The sequence below is a fragment of the Pseudorca crassidens genome, chromosome 3 (assembly GCF_039906515.1).
Source record: "Pseudorca crassidens isolate mPseCra1 chromosome 3, mPseCra1.hap1, whole genome shotgun sequence".
Classification (NCBI taxonomy): Eukaryota; Metazoa; Chordata; class Mammalia; order Artiodactyla; family Delphinidae; genus Pseudorca; species Pseudorca crassidens.
The window spans coordinates 105,423,333-105,449,054 of record NC_090298.1 but is presented as its reverse complement, the minus strand read 5'-3'; the positions used below and the strand labels follow the sequence as shown (position 1 = coordinate 105,449,054).

At 39.2% G+C, this 25,722-nt stretch overlaps 1 protein-coding gene across 3 annotated transcripts in view; it reads right to left on the bottom strand.

The window, feature by feature from the left end:
- Window positions 1–9,624: 9,624 nt before the first annotated feature.
- MEGF10 (multiple EGF like domains 10) overlaps window positions 9,625–25,722 on the bottom strand; it is a 368,384-nt gene continuing 352,286 nt past the window's right edge. For all 3 annotated transcript variants that reach the window (XM_067731618.1, XM_067731619.1, XM_067731620.1), the window contains 6 exons: window positions 23,282–23,518; window positions 22,071–22,198; window positions 20,583–20,706; window positions 16,805–16,849; window positions 15,769–15,975; window positions 9,625–13,858 (listed from right to left, as the gene is read on the bottom strand). In XM_067731618.1, coding sequence (XP_067587719.1) covers window positions 13,674–13,858; window positions 15,769–15,975; window positions 16,805–16,849; window positions 20,583–20,706; window positions 22,071–22,198; window positions 23,282–23,518 — 926 coding nt within the window. In that variant the 3' untranslated portion in view covers window positions 9,625–13,673. The remainder of the gene's footprint in view (window positions 13,859–15,768; window positions 15,976–16,804; window positions 16,850–20,582; window positions 20,707–22,070; window positions 22,199–23,281; window positions 23,519–25,722) is intronic.

Here is a 25,722-nt window from a genome sequence, read left to right as displayed (position 1 = left end):
CATTTTTCTATCATTCTCAAATGATATTGCTTTAGAGTATGTTCCTCTCAGTCCTAGAAAGAATTTGAAGTAGTCACAATAAAAGCCACTTCTAAAGCACTGCAAACATGGACAATGAAGATAGTAAGGTATAGAGAGAGAAAAGGTAAAATAAATATGGAGACTTAAATAATTCAACTGTGACTAACCATAAAATTGAGGTCAGAATCCCTTAAGTACACTAGCAAAATCTTTTTTGCAACATAAAACAATGTCACTTGGAAGAGATGATGTGGTCTGTATGCAGTGGGAGGAAAGTGGGGAGGGAGTTCAAAGAAGGGTAAGATGATCCTCTGTAGACTAGCAGAGACAAATCAAAGCAACATCTTCCAGTTCTATTAAGGAATGCTGTAGGCCTTCTATTCTAATCAACAATGTAATGGCTACATACAAGCAACAGTCTCCACTTTTGCATGCTTTAGGTAACAAGATGCTGAGAACAGCTGTGAGTAAAAATGTCAAGAAGAAATTCACTGCGACCAGAGGATTTTGGTACTGGCTGATCACACACATAAGGGCTGAGGTCACCAGCCAGCCCTGTCATTGGGTAAGGGCCACTGCACTCCCTGCCTCTCAGAGCAGTTGCTGGTTTTCCAAAATTCCTCTGAGGTTTTCCTGGGAGAACTTTTTTTCCCTTAGCCTCTGAACCAATTTCTAACAGTATAGGAGCTCTGACTATAAAGTGGTGAGTCCAGATTTTTTTTTAAAATGAATAATTCAGGATGTAAACACCAAGCAAATGTTTTCCTTAAAGTAGTCACCTTGGGCAGTGACACAGTTTTTCTTAGAGATGCTGTCTTGGCTTAAATCAGTCTGCCTTTAGAACCAGTAACAGCCAAAGGGGGAATTTGTATTATGTAATATATAGAGTTATATGACGCTGTTTTAATATGCCACGCTTAGTCTTTAAACGTTTGTTTAATGGCACTGTGGCTTTTTACTATTCATGATTTTAATACTGACTTTTGCTTTAAAGGTGCCTAAAGCATTAATGAAACACATAATGTTCTTATACTTGTTTGTTCAATCAATATTATTTAATGGAAGCCTATTTTATTTATACCAGGTGCTGAGCTCCTAGAAGAATCAATTACCCTAGTAAGGGAAATAGTACTCTTTTTATAACCAAAAGGCATTTTCTAGTGATTAATATGGCCCCATGGTTCCCCATTCTAGGTTTAAGGGTATCCATTGGCAATCATCTTATACTTTCCTCTGTGAGGGAAAATAACAATATTTTCAGCCTCTGCATCTGTTTTCCTAGCTTTTCCCCCTCCTTTTCTCCTTTTAAAATAATACATTCTGGAGATCAACATTTCAGCTTAGCCCCTCAAGGTTCTCTTTCAACATCTCAGGCAAGTAAGACAAATCCTGCCTTTAATTCTAGTGTTTTAAAATTATCTTTCTCAAGTGACTCCGCTCCAGTTTGTTTTCTGCCAGAAAAGAAAATTTACCCACAATATAAATAAAATATTCAGAACATTTTTTTAACTTAATAAATATGTAGCCACAATTCAAACATAAAGGACAGCAATTGATATTTATCAATGTCCAGCTATTTAGTGAGCAGAAATACTAAAGTGAATCTTTATAAGTTTAGAATTCTTTTAATTTTAAACATATGTGTTTACATTAGGAAAGTTACCTATAAATTCCTGAATATCCACTAATGAAAAGAAATTTTAAAAAAACCTCTTGATCATTCAACAAAAAAGTGAATCTTTTAAAAATTAGTGCAGTATGAATAAAACAGTTAATCCAGTTCTTATAGTCACGTAGTTTTAAAGGTCTCTATTAGTTGGGCATCCATCCTGGAAAAAGTCTCAAGTGGGTTCTATTACTCACTTACAGGGTTAGGGAACTCTGTGTATAGTTACAAACTATGGTGTAATCAAGGGCATTTTTTCCTGCATAAGTGCATTTTTTTTCTGAATGGCAATTCATAAATAAATCCTTGTGCTAAGAGTTTATATATTACACAGAGCCTAGGACCCTTGAGTAAAGTCAGCCAATTCAGCGCTTCACAGGAAAGCCACTAACGAGGGGGACTCCTTCATGGCCAAATAATTAGACTGGTGGTCTCCTAAGAATGAGGGAATCCGGTTCCTATCATCTTTTTCTGGTAAAATGAGCACAAGAGAAATAAATGTATTTAAGAAGACCCAGCCCATGGTATTTTCAGTAAATAAGTGCTTGCTTGAATGTATAAATCTTCTGGACTTTCATTTTTCTGGATGTAAAGTGAAAATGTAGAAGAAGATGTGCTCTGAGCTCCCTTCCAGCCCCTACACTGTATGAATCATTGGCCGTGTTTTGGGTAAAGATTGTGGCCCCTTGCTTGGATGATCAGAAATCAGGGTCGTGGTAACCTAGAGATGTGCTGAAGCAGCTCATATGGGCTTGTGAGAGACGATTGTTAAATTTTCAGTAATTTTGTGAGCCAGTTGTTAAACATAGCCATTATTAAAATTAAAACATATAGACTTACAATTCAATACATTATATTTTTGAAAGTAATAAATACTCAAAATTCAGCCATTTTAATTCTTTTACTACCTTTTACTATTAGTTACGCCCTTGAAGTCACTTGCATCTATTGGGGAAATACTATATAATGGCCTGCTACTGAGTATCTCTTCCCAACTCCACATTCAGCGATGTCATGTTGGTATTTTCAGATTAGCCATGGTGGGAGAGTATTTACACCATAGAAATGGGAAAATGCTACAAATCACTTCCTTTTCATTCTTTCAAAGAGCGGATTGTTAAACATTTACCAGCACACCACTGGGGTCACCAGGCTGAGACCAAGGAAAGGAAGGAGCTGTGAATTTAAGTAACAGAACAGAGTGCTACATAAAGCAGACCATACAGATGTTTGCACAGGGCAGATTTCACAAGGCATATTTTTACCTCGGTACACCTCGGTCATATGTTCTCCTTAGGCTGTTGCAAGTCTGGTCCTGTGAAGTAGAGAGAGAAGGAAGATCCTGGAGTACAAGCACAGTTTTAAGAAACTTTAGGTCAGGCCAATGGGGAGTCTTTGAGCCAAAGTCAACCGTCAAAGGAATCCCTCATTTCACAGAAAAGGGCTTTCCTTGGTTTCCCTCCTGCACTCAATCATTGCCTGAGAGCAGCCTATGGAAAGCATGGCCTTGGGGCAAATGTTGTGCAGGTAGCCACAGGGACAAAGGGAGAGATGCGGGGAAGTGCAGGGAAAGGGAAGAAGATAGTCGGGCGGGCGGGGTGGGGGTGGGGGCTGGGCAGAGAATGGAGACCAGCATGTGGCACAACTCAGCTATAATAGAGGGCTCACGGAAGCAAGGAGTGGGCAAGGCTGAGTGTAACACTTCTCAATAAAATATACTCCCTAGCCATACCTGCTGAAAAAATCAGTGGAAATGCTCTTGACATCTAAAACCTCTGGAGCTGGGGCTCTCAGTATTGTGGGTAAAATATCAAAGACCTGACTTGAGCTTTGAAATAAAATTTTAAAAAAATTTTGCTAAACAGGCTATTGCTGTCCTGTATACATTTTTTAAATAGATCTTTATTGGAGTATAATTGCTTCACAGTACTGTGTTAGCTTCTGGTGAAAGTGAATCAGCCATATGCATACATACCTCCCATATCCCCTCCCTCTTGAGCCTCCCTCCCATCCTCCCTATCCCACCCCTCTAGGTCATTGAAAAGCACGGGGCCAATCTCCCTGTGCTATGCTGCTGCTTCCCACTAGCTAACTATTTTACATTCGGTAGTGTATATATGTCGATACTACTCTCACCTAGCCCCAGCTTCCCCCTCCCACCATGCGTCCTCAAGTCCATTCTCTATGTCTACATCTTTATTCCTGCCCTGCAACTAGGTTCATCAGTACCATTTTATTTTTAAGATTCCATATATATGCATTAGCATATGGTATTTGTTTTTCTCTTTCTGACTTACTTCACTCCATATGACAGACTAAATATACAAACAGCTCATGGAGCTCAATATCAAAAAAACCAAACAATCCAATTAAAAAATGGACAGAAGACCTAAATAGACATTTCACCAAGGAAGACATACAGATGGCCAAGAGGCACATGAAAAGATGCTCAACATCACTAATTATTAGAGAAATGAGAATCAAAACTACAATGAGGTATCACCTCACACTCGTCAGAATGGCCATTATCAAAAAATCTAGAAACAATAAATGCTGGAAAGGGTGTGGTGAAAAGGGAACCCTCCTGCACTGTTGGTGGGAATGTAAATTGATACAACCACTATGGAGGTTCCTTCAAAAACTAAAAATAGAACTACCATATGTCCTATATACTTTTATGTTACCAGCTTCCTGAACTTGCAGCTCTCATCATGGATTATTGCAATTGTAGGATGGGATGGCAGAAGCAACATTTCCAAGTCACCTAAGAAAAATGCTGAGGAATAACAAAGCCAAACCTGGCATTGCCAAAGTTAAGCACAAGCCATTATTCATTCATTCAATCTATATATATATATATATATTTTAATTATTTTAAAAATTTATTTTATTTATTTAGTTTTGGCTGTGTTGGGTCTTCGTTTCTGTGCATGGGCTTTCTCTAGTTGCGGTGAGCAGGGGCTACTCTTCATTGAGGTGCGCAGGTTTCTCATTGCGGTGACTTCTCTTGTTGTGGAGCACGGGCTCTACGCGTGTGGGCTTCAGTAGTTGTGGCTCACGGGCTCTAGATCACAGGCTCAGTAGTTGTGGCGCACTGGCTTAGTTGCTCCACAGCATGTGGGATCTTCCCGGACCAGAGGTCAAACCCTTGTCTCATGCATTGGCAGGCAGATTCTTAACAGCTGTGCCACCAGGGAAGCCCCAATCAATATTTATTGAAACCCTGGCATGGACCAGACACTGTTGAGTGTTCTGGTGATATGGCAGTGGACCATACAGAAAAGATCATGCCCTCATGGAGCTTACATTCTAGTTGGAAAGACAAACAAGAAATGAATAAACAAAGAGATTGAATAATTTAACTTCAGAGACTAAGCCTCAGGAAGACAATCAAGCAGGTGAAAGCATATAGGATGGTGGGTCTATCCCACGCAGGTGGTCAGGAAAGGTCTTTCTCAAGAAGTGATGGTTGAGCAGCAGCCAAGATTAGAGTTTTCCCCTTTCCTGTTGAAGACTATCATTTAATTCCCATTATTCTAGCTCCCTCTGCCTAAGAAAAGTTGCATGTGAACTAACAACTCTCCTCTTTATATTGACCTCATCCTCTATTTACCACCTGCTCAAGAGCTAATAGATGTTATAAACATGTTGAAGCAGAATAGTCTATACTAGTTTCTTAGTTCCAAAAGCATTTGTTAAAACAAAGTCTCCCCAATATTTGGGGGGATGATAGCAAATTTTAAAAAAGAAGAACTAGAATCCCATGAATGTGTCAGCAAGACCATAGGGATATTTAAATTATTTTTACTTTTTTTTTTTGCGGTACGCGGACCTCTCACTGTTGTGGCCTCTCCCGTCGAGGAGCAGAGGCTCCGGACGCACAGGCTCAGCGGCCATGGTTCACGGGCCCAGCCACTCCGTGGCATGTGGGATCCTCCCAGACCGGGGTACGAACCCGTGTCCCCTGCATCGGCAGGCGGACTCTCAATCACTGCGCCACCAGGGAAGCCCTTTACTTTTTTTAAAAAAACAACAGTTGTTCCTTTTGTATTTTCTCCTCAAGAAATAAGTATGTAAAATTAAAAATTCTTGCATATTTAGATATATACAACTTAAGCATTGTCTTGAATTATTAAGTTCCATTCAATTTTGAATAATTTGTTAACATACAAAACATCTGGGCCACAGAGAGAACAAAAAGCCTCTTTTTTCTGGTTATACACAAGGTGTAGATATTTAATCTGAAGCAAAATACTTAGTCTTTGTGGCTTTCCTCTACAGTTGCATGTGGCTATACTGACTATATTATCATGTAATATAAAATACTATATTATTGTCAAGCCAGGTTTTCCAGCCATCTGTGTGAAATAGGTTATAAGAAAGACAGTCTCTTTCTCATTAACTATAAAATCAGTCTTAAGACATGACTCCAAATATTGGAACACGATGACACGTACTAGCTCTGCTTTCTTCGTTATCCTTTATGGTGTGGCATACTTGGTAGAAATCAAGCATGGATGCTAGCATGAGCCTCCAAACCTGCATGAGATATAAAATGACTTCTATGTAAATGAACTTTGGATATTGTCCACAATCACTGAATTCTTTACCTTAATTTCAGTGCGGCGTCTAAAACTCTATTCTAAACACTTGGGAAGCAATGTCTCAAGTCCCTAATCATGGCTGGACCTTCAGAGAGGACAGTGTTCCTATCTGTTCTCCTAATTGTCCTAATGTACAAGATGCAGCTAAAGGAAAACTAGCCTGTACGGTTAGATAGAAGCCTAGAAAATGGAAAGGCTCAAGCATTATTTCAGCAGTATTTTCGCTGTTTTGTGGAATATTTAGTGGAGGTTATAAGAAATTAATGGATTTCAAGTTCTGCCCTTAGGTATTGCAAGATCACTTGTCTCATAAACTTCTCAATCATATGCCAATCATCAATATACCATGGCAGATTGGCCACTCGTTGGCATATATGGATTTTTCTATTGCTTTATCATCAGTAAAGAAGTTCAGGACATCAATATAGGAGAAAGAACAACCCACCATAAGCCAATGGCCATGTACACTTTTGCTGATTCCATAATAGGAATTCAGTAAAGGATGATTAGCTGGTGCTTTGGTATTTCCAGCTTATCCTGTGCCAGTCTGTCACATAGGCTCCCTTTCCTCTTCCTGTTGTCACTGTCTCTTCCTGGTCTATGCTAACTGGGTCAGAGATTTCAAACAGAATGGAATGGGGGCTATTTAACAATCTGCTGTCAAGTAGCCATGTTGTCCTAGGAAGAGGGTAGCTGCTGTTGCAGCAGGAGAACTTGTCAGGCAGTCTTTTGTCCTTTCCCACCTTGGCCTCCTTCCCATGTCTGCTCCCACCCTCCACTCTCACTATTCAATAGAATTATCTTTCCTTTGTAAACACTCTGTTAATTCTACTTGTACCATTCTAATTATTTTTCTAGCCTTAGAGTTCAGAAATTTCACTAGGATTTGTGTCTCCATATTTTTTTCATTAATTCTCTTTCATTAGCCCAGTAGATCCTTTCATATTTGAAAGAAAGATCTAAGAGTCTGAAAGATTCACAGTATGCAAGGGCATAGATTATGGAATTTTTCTTCTATTATTTCTTTGATTACTACTTCTCCAAGTTTTTTTTTTTTCCTTCTGGATCAGCAACTGGTTCAAATTGGGTCTCTTGGACGAGTCTTTCCTGGTTCCCTCACCCATATTTACCATTTTTGAAATTTTCTCTTGATCGCATTTTGTCTTCCAAAACATGAATTCAGCCTCTATTAAATTTTAAAATTTTAAATTTTAAATTTTGAAATTGGTAAATCATTCATTTCAGTTCCAGGAAACTCACTCTGGTCCTATAATTATATCCTTTTAAGAGTTTAAACCATTTTAAATCTAGGTTTTCTTCCATTTTCCACAGTAGCTCCATCTCCATAATAGAGGCTTATCATAGTTTTCCAGGTCAGCCTCTTTTCCTTCTGACTGGGCTGCATGTTCCCACGAAGTGGCGTGCGATCTTTCTCTGCCGATTCATGTTGATAGTGTGCTGGTTTTCAACACTTCTGTGGATCTCTCTGGTTCTTTCTTGTGTATTGACAGTCAGAGTAGGGATTTTTCCTTCATTGGCAGCTAGTAATCCCTGTTAATATAACTGACAGAAGACCCAGTTCACAAGTCCAAGATGGGATAGGCTGACCTTAGCCCAACATGGAAACTATCCCTCCTGAGATGCCATCATTTGGAAACAGTCAGTCTCTCTCACTGCTGCATAATGCAAACTGCAGAGACATTCTTCCCTTACTTTCTGTGTATCCCCCAGGTTAGCTGGCTCTCCCCACACTCCCTTCCCCATAGTGCAGCCCCATCAACTCCCAGCCACTCCCATTTACATTTTGCCTTCAACCTGCACCTTCTTTCAAGGACTTGATGTCTCACTGTGTGTGGAACCTCTTCAGGTTGCCAAGGTCAGCCCTTGACTTTTTTGGATGGCTGTATTCTCCAGGATGGGAATATGAGGGCAGGTCACCATTTTCCCACAAACCCACATCCAAAGTTTAAAAATCATTCTCTTGATTACTGTAGCTTTGTAGTATAGTCTGAAGTCTGGGAGCCTGATTCCTCCAGCTCCGTTTTTCTTTCTCAAGATTGCTTTGGCTATTCAGGGTCTTTTGTGTTTCCATACAAATTGTGAAATTGTTTGTTCTAGTTCTGTGAAAAATGCCATTGGTAGTTTGATAGGGATTGCACTGAATCTGTAGATTGCTTTGGGTAGTATAGTCATTTTCACAATGTTGATTAAAATAGACAGCTAGTGGGAAGCAGCTGCATGGCACAGGGATATCAGCTCGGTGCTTTGAGACCACCTAGAGGGGTGGGATAAGGAGTGTGGGAGGGAGACTCAAGAGGGAAGGGATATGGGGATGTATGTATGCGTATGGCTGATTCACTTTGTTATACAGCAGAGGCTGACACAACACTGTAGAGCAATTATACTCCAATAAAGATGTTAAAAAAATCAGTCTCAAATTCTAGGAAGATAGCATATTACTGGAAGATGAAATTATGTTATTATTGTTTTCCTAAGTTACACCTCTAGAAATAAAATATGTACGGAATTTTTTTGCAGTACAAAAATAGATCAGGATATGGTCCCACAAACATGTAGCTTTTATAATATTCATTAAATGCTCACTTCTGATTTACCAGCTTCATCACTTATCTGGTTATTGCAAACTGGCTCACATTAGCTAATTTTTCATAATAATTATGATAATTAACATTTACCAGCTATCCACTATGTATCGGGCACTGATACATAGTAGTGTTTTGTATGTATAAATTTATTGAAATCTCACAAAACCCCTTGAAATAAGTACTATTATTTCCAACATATTACAATATAGAAACCAAGGTCCTGAGAAGTCAAGTAACTTACCAAGGTCACGCAGCTAATAAGATGCTTCATTTCCTTAACGAAATAATAGCTACTTGAGATCATGTCTTCTATTTCTCTGCATCCCCAACTGTGCTTGGCACCCAGGTCCTCAGTAAAATAAACAGTTATTGAGAGAAGCAGCAATGTTTTATTCATATCTGATCCCTAGAACACAGTGTTATAAAGTGAGAGTTTCAAAAAAATTTTTAATTATAAAATGAAGCACTAACAGGCTACTGAGATTTAAAAAGCAAATCCACATAAGATAACCTGAAGTTTTTTACAGAGACCCAACTCTCAGGCACTAACCTGGGTTCCAGGGATCCGGATATGAATAAAATGTTGCCTCTGTCCTTAAAGAACAAGTGATCAGGAGAAAAAACATGTACACAAGCAATTACATATAATAAAATATAATAATTTTTTAAATGTATATATAAAGTGCTATGGGGCCACACATGAAAAAATATTAATTTTGCCAGTAGGAAAAGGTTTTTCTTCTCTTTTATTAACAATAGAATCAAACATAGAAATAAACACCACTTTAAAGTTTTTTATTAGAAAGTTTATTGCATTAATCTATAAACTCAGCTGGTCATATAAATGACAATGTAGGCTAATACTGTTGAAAGTTTAATCATCTTTGGAAAAGAGATATTTTAATACTGAAAGCATTTTTTGTTTGCTACAATCATGAAAATCCTAATGTGTTTTAATTTTTTTCCTTTTAAAAATATATATTGCGATTTGTTCATAACAAAAGGAAGCCTGGACTAAATACTGAACTAGAATAAACAGACCCAGTGTAAGGACACCAGTATTAAGAGGACCCTAAAAGGGCAGCTGGCCATACATCTTTAGTTACTAGACAAGCACCCATCCACACCATGTGATTCACATTTACACATCTAGGTATACGTCCATGACATAAAGTTTTTAAGACCAGCATACCTCTTAAATAGTTAATGTGAATAATTGAGACATGTTATTCAAAGATAGAAAATCCATTATTTTAAAAACATAATCTTAAAACTCACTTTTTTTATGATTTCATTTCATTTTAAGTGGTAAGTGGACTTCTAACATTGACATGAATTCTAACTGGTATTGCAATATTCTTGTGTAACTCTTGCAATATTTATAGTTTAAAAATCCCAATAATTGATAACTACTATTGTGGCTCTTTGGGGTCAACATGATCACATTTTCATAAAGTTGCTTGCATTTCTCGCAGCACATAGTTATTGTGCTAATGGATTTGGATGGGACAGGTTACAACTGTCCTATTATAAAATTCTATGTTGGTTTTCCTGAAATCGATGAATAATTTTCCATAGAGATAATGATAAACACATTAAGCTCCCTGTTAACATTACTGCTATAGCATGGGAGAGGAATCTATATCAAACATTGTAAATAGTTATGAAATATTCCTTATCATATAATTAACTACAAATAACATTCTATCTATTAAAGCAAGCACACAAACTATCATTTGGGCCAGTTTTGATGTATCTATATAGAAACACAAATAGTTTATAAATTTTCTGATATATCAACCTCTAGGGAAAGTATAATAGTTTGGCTGACATTCCTACATGAATGGCTTTTGCTGCATGTCGCCAAGCTCATTCACTGCTTTGACCTCTACAGGGTATAGGGAAGAGATTATTTTTAGGATTCCAAATTAATATGGGTTCAAAGGTCATGAGAATAGCTTCATTATGTAAGACTAATAACATCACCATTAAATTAAATTTGATATTTAATCTGGAAAAGTCCAAAAGGTTGTAATTTCAGGGGGAAAAAACTGTCAGGTCTTTTTGTCTTTAATTCTCATTCTGACAAAAGTATTTCTCTCTTTACCGAAGTCTATATGAAAGTATCTAGAAAATTTTGATCTCTCAACTAGACCTCTCCAAATATAACATGTAGTTTTACGACATCCAACATGCTATGTGTGTTCTGTTGTTTGAAAAATCCTGAGTGAACCCTAATAAGTAAGAATTGCCTTAGGTACAAATGTTGTCTCAGGACAGCAGCCATCCTGAGCAAGAGATCTGTCAGAAAGATTGCACAGGGAGGGATGGCAGTGCCCCTTTTGGATCCGCATCTGCTGCCCAGGTTTTCTACTTACATTGCTGTTGCCTTTGGACATGAAGCTTTCTTTCTTTCTTTTTTTTTTTTTTAATAGTGGAATGAGAAAAGAAACTGTTTTTTCTTTCTTTTTCTTTTTTTTTTTTTTTAACTTATCTCCAGGGAGTAATGGGGAAACTCAACTTACCATGGAGCTCTGAAGAGATGAATCTTAAAAAAGAAGGGGAAAGATGTCTTCTTTTTTTCTAACCAAAAAGGACTCTTTGTGGCTACTGACCCACAAGTGTCTCAATTAGATGTCTATCGCCTAGAACAAAGGGCCAACCAGCAGGTAACTGTTGGAATAAATCAATTGTTTCTAAGGTGTGTTCCAGGCGAGTCCCCATTTCCTTGAATTAACTTTGGAGTTCCCTGAAAGAAACAGTCATCAAAGGAGTGAATGTTCTAAGTGTGTTTGTTCTCTCATCCACCTGACCAAACGAACATCACAGGTGCAGGTGTGCGACAGGAAAGCACTGGATATCCCAACTCAGCAGCTGGCGGGTGCAATGCCTTGTGTATGCTAATGGCAGAACAGGGGTGCAGTACATATTTGTGACTTGACTCACTGAGGTAGGACACCAAGTAGCATTTCATGTCTTTAAAAGATTGATGACCACTGTTTTCTCTTATGAAGTTGCTTCCTCATTCAGCCTTTCAGCCCTTCAGCTTGCTCAGGGAGGTCAAAGAGAAACTGGCTTTCTTGCATCATGTATCAGCATCCTCTTGAGATAACTATCTTGGAGTGAAAAATGTTATTGCATAAGTATGCCCAGGATGAACATCTCTTCTGGTTTGCCTGTAACAGCCCACATTTAAGCCCACTGCAGGATACTTGTTCATAATGCCCTCACTTACTCTCAGAAGTGTTCCAGTTTGGATGATCAATCATATTACCCTAATGAACGTCTTTAGTAAGACCAGTCTGTGGTACTTTCTCAGTAACAGTGTCTCCCTGCTCCCTTCCCCTTTGGTTTAACTAAGACTCAGGATCTAAAGGAACCCCATTTCAGAATACTAAAAAGCTTCTCTATTTCCATTATAAGCCATGCACTTGTGGTTACTGTACTATTTTAGTAATGACCAATTTTAATGGATTTGATTTATATATTTTCATCTCCTCCCTCCAAAAGAAACAAGAACAGTGCATTTTTCTCAAGCAAAAACAAAAGTAGCCATAACACAAGAAACAATAAACATATAATATTTTTTCATTAACAATCCAAACACTACAAAACATAGAATATACAACTTAAAAATGGAAATACAAACTGATGAAAAATGGGGTACATGTCATATTAGCAATGCAAAAGACCAGCTTAAGCATAGTTTCTCTAAATCAACAATTAATAAAAGGAAAGTGCCCTTTTCTCAAATATGCACAAAAATATTTCGGTCACTTCTAGGGAAAAATTAACCAAAACTTTCTGCTAATTCTATATTACAGCCTGTATTACTAATGGTTTACAAAACTTAAGCATCATCTTACACCTAAAATTTACAACTTTTTCCAATCATTATACACTCATTCAATCCAATCTGTCAAAAATAAAATTATTTCATTTCTATATTTGTGAAATAATTATTGATATGTTACGGATCTCAAGTGGTGAATGTGTATGATGGGGACAGTAATCAGAATAATGTCATGTATCTAAAGTGGGCCAAGGATCAAATAGAGAGGAGAAGCACTTCTGCCTGGCACATTTGCGTATTGATTCCTGCAATTATTCTAGCATTTCTAAGGTAATTCTAATGGTACATTTCCTCATTCTAAAAGAAGTCTAAAGTTCTCATATTTAAATTTGCTATCCACCTCTAGAGTTTATTCAGAGTCTATCCAGTAATGCCACTTGGCAGAATGGTTCCTGCTGGGCTCATATTATCCTTACAATTCCGAGTCCAGCTGAAAGAAGTTAAACAGTAAGAACTCAATAAGATGGCCCTTTTTCTTCTACACGCTGAGTGATTCACACTTTTATGAAGTATATTTTGTGGTAAACCGCACAATCCTAGGTACAGCTCTATAATGCAAATGAGAAAGAAAACATTTAAATTTTAATTTTTCAAGCAACAATACCAACGTCCACTGCAACCCATGTCACTGAAAGAGTCCTGCACGGTCATGCTTTTAGCCAAGATTTTACAATAAGTCATGCTTCATGAGTGCAGTTCTAAAACTAACAAGAATGGGAAATCACATTGCTATCTCCTTCTGAGCCACCTGTACAAAAAGGACCTACAGTCAGTCACCCTCAGTTTTGAGCTTTCTGGTTCATGTCCAACAATTGCCTACTGAGCAGATTAACGTTCACACAGGGTGGCAAACTCGAGGATGGAGAAGAACCGAACTGTAGTTCTGGAAAGGGTTCCAGCGGCTACCCAGTGGTCCTTTGGTGTCATTCACTGTTGCTGTTGCTGCTGCTGCCGCCGCCATCCTCTTGCTTGGGGGAGGATGAACTGTCTCGGACTGGCAGCAGGTCATAATGGCAAGGGATGTGACTGTTCTTTGGGAGGTCATATGGATCCTGGGTGAGATGCCCATTATTGCTGAATATTCCTTGGACAACACTCACTGTAGGTTCTGTGACAACCAGGGACACATTAACTGATCAGCAATGGAAATTTAAAAAAAAAAAAAGAATATGGCATTCCTTGCAAATATCAAACACACCAGAGGAGCTTTTATAAAAATATAAGAAGGGACTTCCCTGGTGGCGCAGTGGTTAAGAATCCGCCTGCCAATGCAGGGGACACAGGTTCAAGCCCTGGTCCAGGAAGATCTCACATGCTGCAGAGCAACTAAGCCCATGTACCACAACTACTGAGCCTGTGCTCTAGAGCCCACGAGCCACAACTACTGAGCCTGCATGCCACAATTACTGAAGCCCGCGCGCCTAGAGCCCATGCTCCGCAACAAAAGAAGCCACTGCAATGAGAAGCCCGCGCACCACAACAAAGAGTAGCCCCTGCTCGCCGCAACTAGAGAAAGCCTGTGTGCAGCAATGAAAACCCAACGCAACCAATAAATTAATTAATTAATTTTAAAAAATATATAAGAAAATATTATTTTTTAAAACAAATGATCCTTTTATAATCACATAGAGGTGGCTACTCTGTGGTTGGTAGACCCACTGACGCTCACAAACGATGCTCAGAACAAAGGGTGACTATATGGTTGGGATGAAGACATCAAGGGAATATACAGAAACCCTGGACATGAATCACTGTCTGCAAAAACCTGGAGATAATCTAGTCCAAACCCCTTCCTCTACAGGTAAAACAACGAGGTCCTCTGGGGGTCACTTGATTCATGGAAACACATAACAAGTGCACAGTTTTAGAACTCAGGACTCAGGCTCTCAGTTGAGTTCCCATCTCACAGTGGTGGGCTTAGGGGACAGTTCAAAAGGGAACTGTTACTGACTTCTTAGAAATAAATGTAGTTCATTATGGCTTCCATTTCAAAAAGTTGTCTTAATACTTTAAAAAGAATTACGTATCTTTCCATGACATGTCTATGGCCTAAAATGAATGACAAATGACTAGAATTAAATAAGTCACTTCATTTACAAGTACAGTTGACCCTTGAACAATGCAAGGTTGGGGTGCTCCACACCCTCCCCCCAACACGCTGCAGCTGAAAATCCACACGTAACTTCACAATTGGCCCTCCTATCCATGGCCTCACAACCTTGGATTGAACCAACTGCAGATCACATAGAACTGTAGCATTTGCTATTGAAAAAAATCCCTGTATAAGTGGACCCGTGCAGTTCCAACCCATGTTGCTCAAGGGTCAACTGTAGTAGAGAATTTTTTTCAGGCTTAAATCATAAACATTGAGAAAGATATGGAGAAAGAAAAATGAAAATATAAAGCTCTACTATCTAGCCCAGGATAGCTCTGCCCAGGATAGCTCTGGTATGTTTTAACTTTCCTCAAATGGCATTTGCAAGGGGCAATCAAAATAACTCTAACACTAACTGAATTCTTATCAATTTGTATCAGATTCACATCAGAGAGTATTACTAATCTAATAGACAAATTTAAAAGTAAAATGTTCCAATCCTGCTAAAAGCATTAAATTAATATAATGAATGCAATCAGGAAATGGACACATCTGTTTAATCCACTTGAACCATTTGTTTTGGCTAACTTGACATATTAGCTAATATGATACATATGTTATTCCACATGCGTGCTAAAATATTCACTATGGTTACAAAACAAAAGATGGATGACCGGGTGGGAGGTAAAAAAAAAAAAAAAAAAAAAACTTACTTTGAATTTTCTAAATGGTATTTTCCCTGAAAAGTTCATTTGACACCAACTAATATGAACACCATAAACACAGGTTAACGTTTAAAATACAGACCGTTATTTTCAATACAGTGTATGTGGACTGCAACAATTGTATTCTCAAGGACTTTAAAATTGTTTGAAAAGAATATTCCCACTCACTAGGTTCTTTCTTTGGTTAGGAAAACTTACCAATTTCATAGACATTCTTGTTGGCTGAAGTTGAGTTATTGATCTCTGCATATGGGGAATCTCTCCGCGCCGGTGACTTCATCTCCACATAACCACACTCTGAGTGTTTGGGAATAAGGACGGGTGGGTCTTTAATAGTGGCATATGGGTTTTCAGAACTGCTTAGGGAGCAGTTACTTGAATTATATTCAGAATGCTTTCCCAGGTCTGTGAAGAGAGATGGGGTGGGGGGAAGCAAATGCTATTTCATGGGCAACATCATTTATTTTCTTGGCAATTACTGACTTGGGCACATCACTTATTTTTCTTCATAGTTACCTATAATTTTTAACAATGAAAATAATGGCATCCATTTTTTACGTATTTTGGAGAGAATCTTCTATAAAATTACCCATCCACAAAGTAATTTTGGCTCCTCTCTAAGGTGAGGACCAATGTAAACATCATGGATTTGGTATCATTTTTATTATCACACTCAAATAAAATTAATTCCACTCTATTTTACTAATAGTCTCTGACTCCTCACAGCCTTCAGTCAAGACCCCATCTGTTGCTGACCCCAGGAGCATAAGAAGATACTATTATCATGGTAAGGAAGGCAACTATGCTGTGAGGCTTCTTTGTAAAACCTCAGGTCTGGGCACCTGAAGTTACTACTCAAATTCCTTCCAAAAAGCAGGCTTCAGTGAACATGTAACCAAGCTGATCTCTTCCTCTTTTCCCTGCTATTTCCATTTTCATATTTCTCTCTCCCCACAAACTATATTTCTTTGAAAGGAATTATGAGTGTTTTCCCAGCAAATCAAAGGCTTGGTTCTCCAAGACTGCTGCTCTAACAGGATCCACCTATGTTCACTCTCTTGCTGGCAGTCAAACGTGCTCATGTCTTTGCTGGAGTAATTAAACCCCCTAACAAGGCTACATTTTCCCTACAGTGCCGTTTTCGCTGGTTTAACAAATTATTTCTGTCTCTGAGTTAAAAAATTTTTTAATTGTGTTCTGATAAATGTATTTCTTCCTCAAATTTATACTATACCTTTCAAGGATTTTCCCATATAACTTCTGTCAAGTCCAAAAGCACCTGTAACAAAGGAAGAAAAAAATATTCAGTGTGGACTGAAAGAAAGAGAAAACTCATCTAATATTCTCAGGTCCTTGGAGAAGATGGTTTGGGTACCCACTGTCTCCCCACTGCAGGAAATAGCCAAGGATGCTGCTTTCCAAACCTCGACACCAGATCACTTGTGCCAGATGTTTCAGTACTTAAGAGTTTAAAAAAATGTTATACAGCATTCGGAGCATTCTCCTGCTCGTTTCAGTGACTTTGGGAAAGGCTGGTCAATATGGGGCAGAAACTGAGGCACAGATGAATCAGTAGACTTGATTCAAGGGCTAGAACTGAGACAAAGGACTGGGATCTCATCACTTGTTAGCTACGTGACTTTACACAAGATGTTCAACTCGCTGAGCCTCAATTTTCTTATCTCTAAAATGGGGAAAACACAACCCACCTTCTAAGTCTTACAGGGTTGTTGTGACCATGAAGTGAAATAGACCATAGGGAAAGGCATTGCAAATTCTGAAGCACCATATAAATGAATGGTGCTTCAGTTACTGTAACACTTTTTTAAAAAGTTTATTTTATTGAAGTACAGTTGATTTAAAATGTGTCAGTTCCTGAGCTACAACAAAGTGATTCAGTTATATATATATATATATATATATATATACATATATATATATTCTTTTTCATATTCAATTATGGTTTATTACAAGATATTGAATATAGTTCCCTGTGCTATACAGCAGGACCTTGTTGTTTTTCTATTATATATATGTAATAGTTTGTCACACATTGTTGCTAGGAAAAGTTAGCAGTTTCTATGATTCCACTGGGAAAGAACAACTGGAAGTTTCACACTTGAACTTTCCTGGACTCTGCCTCGTGTCTGTTCCCTCGCTGATTTTAATCTGTACCTTTTTGCTGTGATAAACTGTAACCTTGAGTATAACAGCTCTTAGTGAGTTCTGTCTTCCTAGCAAATTATTGATCCTGTGGGTGGTCTTGAGGACACTTGAACTTGTAGTTGGTATCAGAAGTAAGGGTGGTCTTAGAGATTCTGGACTTTTTAAAGGGACCCAGTGAAGATAGGCAGCCTATGGCCTGACAGCAGCCTAATCAAAGAACTCTATGTTATTCTTTGCCTAATTCCCTTGGCCATCTCCAAACTGTGGCAAAGTCTTGTTAAATGTCTGTCTTGATCTTAGCTGTACAATGGCTAGCCTTCCCCAAGGGGTTAAAGAGAGGAGCAACATGGGGTGGATAGTAAATCAGGGAACAAGAGTGGGGCTATGAGACCAGCCACTCAGGGCAGATTCCGTCTTCTCTGCCCTGGAAGATCAGGGTGCAGTTTTAACAAGGAAGCAGGTGGGCTTCCTCATAAACTCCTGTCTGTCCCAATCCCTGAACAGGCACTTTCAAATGCTCCAGTTAATCTACTTCATACAATGAGCCAGAACATGATCCTTATCTCTATTTTACAAACAAACAAATCAGTCTTGAGAGGATGACTGGCACAGTGTCATATCACAGAACCAGGAATTGATCTCACAGCTTTTGTGTCAAGTTCAGGGCTCTTTCAGACAGCATCACAACTTTCCCATCATTTAAAACTACTACACACTTCATTATCCATAATGTGCCTTATTCTGTTCTTTGTAAGAAAAGACTTTTTCTATGCAACAACTTTACAGGGATATTAAATGCAGAATTACTTTTGGATGGGAACAAGCCAAGGAGATCCAGAATTTCCAATGAAGATTTTATGTTACTAATAATCAGTCCCTTGGGTCTCACTGAGACAGAAAGCGGGGAAATTTATATGTGACAATTACAGTGACTGTGTGTTGTGTTCTGGAATCAGGACAAACTCCATTAAGTGGAGATAGAATGAGAGAACTTTTCCCTCATTAGTGCTGGGTGGTATTTTACTATTATCAATTCACGTACTTCTTTGAGCTAGATTATTAACCTCCCTAAAGTTAAGTGATTTCACCAGTAAGTATAATGTGAATCTGGTATATAAGTAATTTTACTCTAAGTATGTAGAAATACACATCCTAGTGATAATGTTGGTTATCAATTGAAGAATGCAGATAAAAGTTAAGAATTTGTACTCATTTGCTACTTAAACATTTCCATTTCCATAGTAAGACGGGATTCCAGAGCCCACAGGGGTTGGTTCCTCCATGTGGCTCAGGTGAATTGACATCTACAGTATTCACAGAAGGATCGAAGTGAGGGGAGGCAGAAGACCAACTGTGAGACCCAATTTTACCCCCTTCCTTCTATGAAATCTTGGACAAGAGAGTTAACCTCTTTGCTTATTCCTCTATAAAACAAGATTTGTGGAAGGGCCCACACAGTAGGGGGGTGCCAGATTTAGTAAATAAAAACACAGGAGGTCCAGTTAAATTTGAATTTTAGAGAAACAACAAATAATTTTTCATATAAGTTTGCCTCGTGCAATATTTGGGATATATTTATACAAAAATTATTTGTTTCTTATCTGAAATTCCAATTTAATGGGACTTCCTGGCAACCTTACCACCAAATAAATACATATGAAAGGGTTTGCTGCCCCTAAGACACTGCACACATGCTACTTACTATATCATTCCTCTCCTCCCTGAAAATAAGGGGCTGCACCACATGCTCGATGGGGTATCAGAGCAGTGCCTTAAGTGTGGTCCAGGAATCCCCAGCCCCTTTGCAGGAGGGCCCCGAGATTAAATGCTGTGTTCTCATCATAATATAACATATATTTGTCCTTTCCACTCTCATTCTCTCTCAGGTGTATGTTGGAGTTTTCCAGGAGCCACACCAAGTGTAAGATCACTACTGATCAAACACAGAAGCAGATATGAAAACCTAGCTGTCCTCTATTAAGCCAGATGGTAAAGAGATGTATGAAAGTGTTAAACAGTGCCACTCTTCTCACTAATTTTTTTTGTTTCATTTTGGAAAATGTAGTTATTTTTCATAAAAATGCATTTTATGTTATCATGAAATGAGATGTTATTATAAATTAATAACTAGCTCTTTAAGATGTTCTCAGATTTTATTTGTAATATGGTAAATATCAGCAGATATAACCCATGTCAGTAGGGGTTCTTTGGGCTCCTCGATTACTTTTAAGGGTGTATGAAAGGGTCCCGATTCCCAGACGTTTGAGAACCACTGACTTACTATTTTCAGAACCACTGACTTACTATTAGATATCTAATTGATATCTCTATTTCCTCACCTAAAAGAGGAAGGGCCTCTAGTGAGGGTGCCTCAGATTAACAGAGAGCAAAGAGAAGCACACACCCTGGAACCAAGCTGAATAGGTTCAAATCCCAGCTCCACCATTTAATAGGCTTTGAGAACTTAGACAAGTTACTTGACCTCTTTATGACTGAGTTTCGCAACTGTAACAGGGAGATGATGATGATAATAATGGTACCTATAACAGTACTTGTGAGAATTAGGTGAGTTAATACGTGGAGAGGTGGGATGTAAGCTACGAGCAGGCAGAGATCCTTGTCTCTTTTTATCAATTCCTGACTCATAGTAAGAACTCAATAAATGTTGAATAAATAAAGCCCTTAGGACAGTAAAAGCCCCATACAGGGATTAGGTATAATCCTATGACTTTGTTTTTCCATGCATGTTTCCAATAGATCGCTTTGGCACTGTCATGAATCTGTGACTGTTTGCGGTGACTAAAAGACAAAGATGCTTGTGAAGGTGGGGAAGTGGGGGGACTTGCCAAGCTCGTTGAGGTAGCCGCCGTGTTTCCAGTCCGCAGGCAGCGTGCCTGTGTAGTCCACTACAGGGCCCCTCTTCCCAGGATTCACATTTTTCAGGTTCACAAACAGCTGATTGTTTTTTGACTGTTAAAAATATAAACAACAAAAGATTTAAAGAGAAAATACAATATGGCACAGTGAAGTGTTACCCATCTGGGGAAAGTAAGTCCATGGCATGTATCAAGGACCGGTCCTTACATGAGGATGCACCAGGAGGCCAAGGTGACCGCTTCCGACCTGGCAGGACTTAGAGGCAGCAGGAGGATGTGTCCCTCGGCCCCAACCATTCCCTCCACTGCCGCAACTCCTCCATTTCCTGCTGTCGCTCTGTGCCAGTTAGACCTTACTTGGGTTTACATACATGGAACTTTGAACTGAAAAAACCAAATTCTTGGTCTGAGCTTTCCCATCAAACACTGTATGATCTTATACGAGTCACTCTTAGCAGTTTTCTTAGCCATAAGCATGAGGATAAGATGATCTACTTTGCTCCCTCCCTGAATGGGAATAAGAACAAATGGTATGATAAATATCAAAATCTCTGGAGAATATGAAGTGCTATTTAACTATGAGGCACTAGAATTAAAATCCAGCTGCATTAATTTAATTGCAACTGAATTAATTTAATTAGCTTGGTTTTCCTCTAACAGAGAGCTGGAATTAGACAACGGAGACTGGAAATATAATTCAGGTGCAGTTTGGAAGAGAGAAATGTTTGGGATTTCAGAGCACTGTGGAAGAGACCTGGGGGTGAACTGGGTGGTACCAGAGGAGCCACTCTGGGGCCTCCAACCTCTATTGGCATCTGTAAAATGGGATAATGACTCTTGACTCATAGGATTGGTGTGAAGATTAAATCATTCTAATCGTTTTACAAATAGAAATTTGTAAAATGATTAGAATTGCTTGTCACATAGTATTAGGTTGTTTCTATTTGATAATTTTTGACCCACAAAAATTCAATTTCATGTGGTTCAAGTGAAATAAATGCATATTAGTGTTGTTGTCATTACTCAAGTAAGGGTGGCCAGGAAAGGGCACTAGAAGACAGGTGGTCACAAAAGTCAAACTTGGCAATTTTACCCAGGCCTGAGTCCGCTATAGGTTTGGTCTGAGACATTACTTTAGAACCTCATGCAATGTTAGAAACATTTTTCCAAAGAAGTGCAACGAAAACAGTGCAAGTTGTAGAGACAGCGAGATGACTCACCTCGTGGCAGCCTCACTCACAAGCGATGTTTGGAAGTGACTTAAATTCCCCATTACTTAGGGGTTTTTGTCAGTAAACCTGAGATCCTAATACACACCCATGGGATTGTTTAGAGGAATAAATGAGATAATAGACGTATGTACGTAGAACGGCAGCTGGCAAACAGTAGCCCTCATACACGCTTGTTCGTTCCTCTCTCCCCTGTCCACCCTCACTGGCTTAGACCATTTCCTCTCACCTTTGCGATGGTCATCCTGTCCCTGTTGTTGACATGAGGGGATGTGGCACACTGGGTGAGTGTGTGGTAACTGGGATTGGTGAAGTAATGGCTGTTAGCATTTCCACCATTGCTGTGAGGAAGGGTTTCTGCCAGAAGAGAAGGAAATGGTTAAGATGGCAGGCTCCCTACATGCCCGTGGGAAAGAGGGAAGCAAAATAACAAGAACAAATGTTTGGACTGCTTCCATATCACAGGCGGGACAGAATCCCCTCCTGCCCTGCATACGCAGCAAAGCCTCTAGAGGCAGCAGGCATCTGCCTTCCTACCTGCCTCCTGGAAAAGTGTGAAAGTATCCACCAACAACTGCTCTTTGCTTTGGAGCTTGTAGAAGCTGGAAAGGCATCACTTTGAAGCTACTTCTGCTGTAACTTTCCTCTTTTTAAACACTCGAATTCTTGACACAATATTCCGCACTAGAAGTGCACTACTAAGTAAATCAGCTACTTTATGAATTCCCCCAGAATCACTTTATTTATAAACATGTAACCCACCTGAAATCCTTCAGTGATTGCCCCCAAATTAATAAGTACCTTAAGTTTCCAAATTCTTCACTTATGTGGTTACTTCTTCTCAGGATTGAGCGTGTCACTTAAAAATTTACTTTTTATGGGGTCTCGTGACAGAAAGGAAGATTCAAAAGAGTTTTCTTAAAGAACAGCCTTGGTTCTTGCTTATCCCTCCAAACTGTTTCTTATATAACTTGGTTGCTGTGCAGCTAATGATTCCCATGTGCCCCAGGACAGGCTGGAAGGCACCTTGGAAAAATGCAAGGCCAGAGACAGAGGCCCGGGTCCTCATCCCTGATCTGCTCCATGACCTCGATAAAATTATGGCCACCTCCTCCTCTCCCCACCCTGTCGCCCACATATGACAACAGCTTGGGACTGGGTGCCCACCAAAGCTCCTTCCAGGTTGAAATTCCCAACACTTAAAGCAACCATATAATGAATCCAATTTTAAATCCCTCACAGAAGACAACAGTGATGATTTTACCACTGTTGTCACATAAAACGCATTTCTAACAATGCATCTTCTCCAAACGTAAAATTTTCTCAAGGCTGATTGACAATAACAACAGGCAGCAGAGCCAAAAATGCTCAGTTTCAAAAGAACCAGGATGAAGCCTCATTTTTCAAGGAATAAAATGCCTCTAGTGAGTCCAGTCTCACCTGAAATGGCATAGTCTGCATTCATGACCCTCATAGCGGGGGTGTAGGTGACTGCTGGCATGCTCGATTCCTTCCCCTTCTGCTTGTGTCTATAAATAATGAACAACGCCAGGAGGAACAGAACAACTAGGACAAGAATGATGATGCCCGCAATGGCCCCGATCTGGTAGGAATCAGTGGGAAGAGCTGTACTGGTTCTGCTTAAGCTGTTCAGATTTCCAACTATTATAACACCAGCTAGAAAAGGAGAAAAAGAGATGTGAGTAAGGATGACAATGTGCCAGGTACATATTTGGTCTCTATTTACAAAAATCTCCCACTGTGCTAATGCCTGGATATTTTCAGTTCATGAAATGTCAATTTAGAAACTTTTGGAAACAGAGAAGGAAGGAAAAACAAACATTCCTCATGTTCAGATGTTGTTGGCTTGTCTGTGCCCAGAAGAGGGCATATCTAAGCCTCAAAAAAGAGACAGGATTTCCTGAACCCAAAGACTTAACAGTAGGGTTTGAGAGCTTCTCACAGATTTCCAACTAAATGCTTAGATCAGCCCAGGAGAGGGTTTCTCTAAGCCTCAAAAAAGAGACAGGATTTCCTGAACCCAAAGACTTAACAGTAGGGTTTGAGAGCTTCTCACAGATTTCCAACCAAACGCTTAGATCAGCAGTTACTTGGGGGTAATAATTTATCTAATTTTTATTGTTCTTTATTTATTATCCAGCATTAAGCTTATGAATGGCTAACTCAAGTGCCTAACTTTATGTCTATCCTTAGCATTTCTAAGAGGAAAGTAGTTTTCCTTCCAGTCAAGAATAAGTCCATTAGAAATCTAGCCCAGGGCTTCCCAGGTGGTGCAGTGGTTGAGAGTCTGCCTGCCGATGCAGGGGACACGGGTTCGTGCCCCAGTCCGGGAAGATCCCACATGCCGCGGAGTGGCTGGGCCCATGAGCCATGGCTGCTGAGCCTGCGTGTCCAGAGCCTGTGCTCCTCAACGGGAGAGGCCACAACAGTGAGAGGCCTGCGTACCGAAAAAAAAAAAAAAAAAAGAAATCTAGCCCAAGATCAGGATCTGTCTTGTCCTAATTTCAATGAGCCTTTTACCACAGAAGATATGTTCTATGAGGTATTTTCTATGACAGAAAGGTCTGTCCCAATAATACCTGGTAACATCACCCTAAAACCTTATTCATTAAAATTCAAAATTTCATTTTACATAGTTCTTCCTTGAGTTCCATCAAGTGAAGGCACAAGTGGGGCTGACAATCAAGAAACCTGGCATCTAAAAAAATTGATCCATACATTCTGAACTTTCCCTTAAGCTCTTAGGCTGCAGTTTCATCATCTGTAAAAGAGGAAATAATGAATACAACCTTCATGGCCTCCATGAAGGTACTTCCAGCTCAAATGTCCCTATGACTTTATGATTCTAGATGCTAGACCTTATAAGACAGCCTGCCCCAAAAGGCAGGCACCAAGGCCAGTGTAGTGTGATTACAATGTATTTGTAACAACGTTATTGTGGAATATGACATTGTATTGTTATGATGGTCAAATACAAATCATGAGCATGTCAAAGTTATTTTACGAAAGAAAGTTAAATAGGAATACCCACATAGTTTACTGTTTAAGATGACTTCACTTACATCACTACATGAATTTTCTGAAGCCTTTACAGCCCATGTGTTTATGACATAGAGAAAGCACCACATGTGCTAGGAGCTCTCTGAAGGCCATGCTTCAGAACCATCTTTCTCCAGGGAGCCATCCATCCCAGAATCAGAACTGCCCAAGTAGGACTGACTATGCCTATTGCAGGTAGTCCCGGGTGACTGTGATATACACCCTAGTTAAAAACCACAGGCACAAGTTTCTTGAAAGGCTAAACATGCACATACCATAGGACCCAATCCTTCTATTCCTATGAACTTACCCAAGAGAAATGAAAGTCTATGTCCCCAAAGACTTGACACACTACTGTTCACAACAGCTTTACCTGCAGTAGCCAAAAACTGGAAACAATCCAAATGTCCATCACAGGTGAATGAATGGGTCAACAAATTACAGTATATCCACGCAATAGAATACTACTCAGCGATAAAAAGAATTGAAGTATTGATACACACAGCAACATGTTTCAAAACTAATTATGCCAAATAAACAAAATCAGACAAAAAAGAGTACAGCATGGTTCCACGTATATGAAATTCTAGGAAATGCAAACTAATCTATAGTGACAGAAAGTAGATCAGTGATTGCCTGGGACCTAGTGGTGGCAGGGAGGGAACTTTGGGGGGTTGATGGATGTATTCATTATTTTTATTGTGGTGATAGTTTCATGGGTGTATACATACATCAGATTTTATCAAGTTGTATACTTTGTGTTGTACATATGTGTTTTATATATATATATGTGTGTGTATACATATATACAGTATAATTAT